Source organism: Fistularia commersonii, chromosome 23 (assembly GCF_037954325.1).
Source record: "Fistularia commersonii isolate RoL2024-O1a breed Wild chromosome 23, RoL_Fcom_v1.0, whole genome shotgun sequence".
Taxonomy (NCBI): Eukaryota; Metazoa; Chordata; class Actinopteri; order Syngnathiformes; family Fistulariidae; genus Fistularia; species Fistularia commersonii.
In genome coordinates this window covers 160001-165000 of record NC_141306.1, presented here as the reverse complement: position 1 = coordinate 165000, position 5000 = coordinate 160001, and the positions used below count along the sequence as shown (strand labels likewise).

General features: G+C 46.5%; 1 protein-coding gene across 2 annotated transcripts in view; it reads right to left on the bottom strand.

Annotated features, from left to right (window-relative positions):
• The window catches only part of skor2 (SKI family transcriptional corepressor 2), a 10417-nt gene extending 8375 nt beyond the window's left edge, over positions 1-2042 (bottom strand). The window contains exons 1-2 of one of the 2 annotated variants that reach the window (XM_086170521.1): positions 1944-2042; positions 1-104 (exon numbers count right to left, since the gene is read on the bottom strand). The exon at positions 1-104 is cut by the window's left edge and continues 1780 nt beyond it. In XM_086170521.1, the coding sequence (XP_086026647.1) occupies positions 1-74 (74 nt within the window). In that variant the 5' untranslated portion in view covers positions 75-104; positions 1944-2042. Of the gene's footprint in view, positions 205-1943 lie in introns of those variants that run through there. The other variant, XM_086170520.1, reaches the window with a different exon arrangement.
• Between the last annotated feature and the right edge of the window lie 2958 nt (positions 2043-5000).

Genomic DNA, 5000 nt, shown 5'->3' with positions numbered 1-5000 from the left:
GCTCTGGGAGGAGTCAGGGGCTCCTGCTGGTACGAGCCCGGCGGGCCGCCCAGCATCAGCTCGCTCTTATCCATCCTGCAGATGGAGGTCTGCGGAAAAACAACCTGCGCGGCCAGAAGGAAGGCGGCTTTCAGTCTCATTTCATCTCAAATTCACTCACTTCCGTAGAAAAACGCATCTTATCCTACATTAGATGACATGATATTCTATTACATTACATTACATGATATTGTATTACATTATATTATATCATATTATATTATATTATATTATATTATAGCATATTATATTATATTATAGCATATTATATTATAGCATATTATAGCATATATATCTATATATTGATATTTCACATGTAATAATTTGCAATGCTTAAGAAACGAGTGACACAACTGGTTATTTGTGTGAAGTTTCTGCTGTCGTTAAATGTAGAAATACTCAAACACCATTAAATGAAACCCGGGTGTGTGTGTGAGAGAGTGTGTGTGAGTGTGTGAATCGAAAAAAATGACGGATTTGAACAAAACAACGGGCGGTTTCAAATTGAAGAGAAAATCCTGCTCGATTTTAAATCGTAAAACACACACGTTGATTTTTATCCCCGCGTTTCTTTGTCACGTTTTAAAACGCGGAGTGTGTGCATGTGTATTTGTGAGTGTGTGTGTGTGTGTGTGAGAGAGAGGAAGACGAACGGGGATGAGAACTCGCTGCAATAAAATAATTGTAAGTAAATAAAAGAGATATCGAATCCGCAGTTGAACGCAGAAAGACGGCGGAGATGAAGTCACGGCGGGAAAGCGGCTTCCGACGCTCCCGCGTCCGGAACCGACGGCGGAACCGTCACTTCCAGCCCAGGGTTGGGATTATTATCATTGATACTAATACGTAGAATTATATCGTAATAATAATAACAATAATAATAATGATAATGTTCGGCGCCCGTTCGGTGAAACTGGATCAGAATTAGAAACAAATCCAGCCTTGATAAAAACATAAAAGCAACGTATTCACAAAAAATCATTTATTCCCCGCCGGACTTTTCAACTTTATGATTAGAATTATTCTTATAATTATCACAATACCACTACCGTTACTATTAATGTTTTCATTTCACTGTGGTCTTCCTGGTTAAATCAAATACAAGTAGATTTTTTATCGATGCGATTATTATTATCATTACCACTTTTATTAATATTATTGCTGAAATTGTTACTATCATCATTACAATTACAATAGTTATAACGTCATTAATGTTGTAACAATATGCCGTTATCATTATTACCATACGACCACTACTACTAAAAATAACAATAATAATAATAATACTTATTATTATTATTGATATTATAATAACAACTATTATTATTATTATTGTAATTATTATTGTTATTATTATTATTAGCGGCGGTGGAGTTTCGCTGTGTCTTTTTTAGAGTTCAAACCCGCGGTCGTTTTAATCGCTGCCGTGAGTCACCGGAACAAACCGCAGAGCGAGCGGGTCCCGGTCCCGGTCCCGGTGTTACAGATGTTCTTCGGTGTTCGCGGCGAAGCCCCGCGGCGGCGGTCCGCTCCTCCCCGGGACGGAGAGAAGGAGCCTCCGCAGGAGCCGGGTCCGGGAGCCGGGTCCGGGAGCCGGGTCCGCCGGCCCGGCGGCAAGCCGACGGTCCGCGGAGCCACCGGAACAAACCGCACGAACACCGCTCTATTGTAAAGATAATAATAATAATAATAATAATAATAATAATAATAATAATAATAATAATAATAATAATAATAACAATAATAATAATGATAATACGAATAATAATAATAATAATTTAAAAAGTTAAATTCTAACACGTATAATTTACTGTTAAATTAGAATATGTTATTGTTTTATTTTTTTTCCTCAAACGGACTTCCGTCCCGCGAGTCCCGCATCTCCGTGGTAGGTCTCGGTTTACCGTCCGCGGGCCCGGCGTCCGTTCCCCGCCACCGGAGAGCGACGTCCCGCTGTGGAGCGCGATCCCCGGAGGTGTGTGTATCCCCGGAGGTGTGTTTATCCCAGGGAACCTGAAGGCGTCATGGTCGTCCGACAGGTGAGCGCGTGCGGCCGCGGCAGCGCCTGCTCCTCCGACTGCGCAGCGCGAGCGAGCTCGTGAGGTGTGAGTACACTGCGACGCACGCGCGGCTTTATTCGCGCCCCCCGCCCCCGCCCCCTCCGCGCTCCCCCAATCAGAGCGCACACCTGGAGCCGCGCGAGCGCGGGGCGCCGTGCGGGACCCGCAAACAAGCGCGTGAACGCTCAACCCAAGCCCGCGCGCGGCACCGGTACCGGAGCGGGCCGTCGGACATCAGCGCGCGGGCCCGGAAGGCGGGTCACGTGTCACGGAGGGTCACGGCTCCCGCGCCCCGATGGCCGTGCGCGTGTGTCTGATGACTTTATTTACGTCACACCCAATTAGATCGCCCCCCCCCTCTTACATACCCACGTGCGTGTGCGCGCGCCCCGGAGCTTTCAAACTCACCCGCGCGCTTTTGTCTGGCGGCAAGGAGCTCGAGGGCCCGTCGGCGGCGGGAGGCGCAGGCTCTGACGTCACGACGGACCGAGGAGCCAATGAGAGGAGGCGCTTTTTCTCCACCGGATGTCCGCAGGTGTGCGCGCCGGAACACCCCCTCTGACGTCACACCGTAGAGAGGCGCAGAGCGGAGGAGGCCGCGGGGCCGCAGCGGACACCGGACAGAACCGGACAGAACCGGACAGAACCGGACAGTCCCGCACAGACCCGCACAGACCCGCGTTGAGCCTCCGTGAGGTGCCTGAGACCATCACATCTGTCAATCAACGACACGCCCCAGGTGAGAGATTAACATGCTGAGACCCCCACCACACACACACACACACACACACACACACACACACACACACACACACACACACACACACACACAGCCCCCCCCAGCAGCCATTTCAGTGATTTCCATCCCAGATTTAATCGGCGGCGTTTTTAAGTGATATTTGCTCACTTTTCGGCCCGGACGGTATTTTTAAAAGCTTTAAACAGGAGCCCCACCCCCCATACACACACACACACATACACACACATACACACACACACACACACACACACACACACACACACACACACACACACTGTCCGAGGCTCCAATCTGACGCGCATCTTTAATCCCGCGCTTCTTCTCTTCATCCGCGGCCCAGATTTACTGCGCATTACATAATAAGAATAACGACAATAATAATAATAATAATAATGATAAAATTGCAATTATAATAACGATAATCATGATAATATAATTATAATAATAATAAGGATAATGGTGGTAATACGGTCAATGCTATAACGGCTACAATCACGACTAATAATGACAGTAATAACAATAACAGTAATATCAATAATAACAGTAATAACGATACTAAAAGTAACAAGAATAATAACAGTAATAATAGTAATTACGATAATAACAGGAATAACAACAATAAGAATAATAACAATAATAACAATAATATCAGTAATAACAATAATAACGATAATACTGTAACAGTAACCACAGCAACAATATCCATACAAATAATAATGAATAATAATAACAATAATTATTATAATTACAGTTGTAATGTTGTGCTGGATCGAACCGGACCGAACCGAACCGAACCGAACCGGACCGTCCGACGCCGTGAGCGGGAAACGTTTCCGTTTGGGAAGCAGCGGAAACGGACCGGAAGCGTCAGATGGTGAGATGCGGGTCGGGAGGCGTCTTCCGCCGCCGGATCCGTCGCTCAGCCGTCCCGGGTCATTAGGCTCAGGGTTATTACCGGACGCCATGACGGCAAAGGCCGCCGTGCTATGACGTCATGACTCGGTCGTCTGATGCAGACAAAGGAAGACATCAGATGCTGCATCCATCCAGATAGATAGATAGATAGATAGATAGATAGATAGATAGATAGATAGATAGATAGATAGATAGATAGATAGATAGATAGATAGATACAAGCGAAAACGGATCTGTATATAAATATGCATCTGAATCCATCTTTGTATAAATATGGATGTTTACAACAATTTCCATTGGGATAAATAAAGTTGCTCTTATTCTTATTCTTATATGTCAAAACATCCAGTACATTCTCTCTGTATACTTTTATGTCTTAGATATTTAAATGTATGTGAAAATCTAAATGTATATATCTAAATGTATGCATCTCTCTACATGTGTCTATATGTCCAAATGAATATATATATCTAATATATCTAAATGTGTAGATATTAAAATGCATATATACATCTTTACTGTATACATATATATAAATGTATCTAGATTCCTCTGTGTGTGTGTGTGTGTGTGTGTGTGTGTGTGAAATGAGTCTGACTCCAGAATGAATCAGCCGGAGGAGGATGAGGAGAACATCTATGAAGGCAGGGCGATCAGGAGTTGAAAGCAGACCTGGAGGTCACCAAGGCTGGTGGTTCCTCAGGTCTGGAGAAGAAAGGAGGTCCTGCTGGAGCTGCAGGTTTACTTACTGAGAGTTCCGTCCGGGTAATTAAAGGAGCGCTTGACTTTTAATGACCCCAGAAGACGAGTGGAGCGCCGGACGCTGCCGGAGCGCCATGAGTGATGGACGTGAACGGGACGGCGAAGCCAGACTGCTGGGCGCTGCTCTGGATTGCTAAGAGGCTGAGAAGGTCGGGGGTCCAGGACGTCGTTTGGATGACGAGCGGTGACGGACGGCCACGTGCACGGAGAAGACGCTTCTCCTCCATTCGAAGTCCGACCGGCAGAACGTCCTGCACGGTTTCTTCTCTGCCGGAGCGTGACGGTGTGTGACGTTCAGACCCGCCCGTCCAGAAGCAAAGGTCTGGACGAGAAGGCCCGATCTCAGGCTGGAGATCCAGCCTGAGATCGGAGCTTCAGCGGAGGTGGACCCACGGCGTCTCTGCGACCGAGCCGGCAGAAGGACGGGTTCTGCCGTCCCATGAAGGCGGACCCTGGCCTCCCCG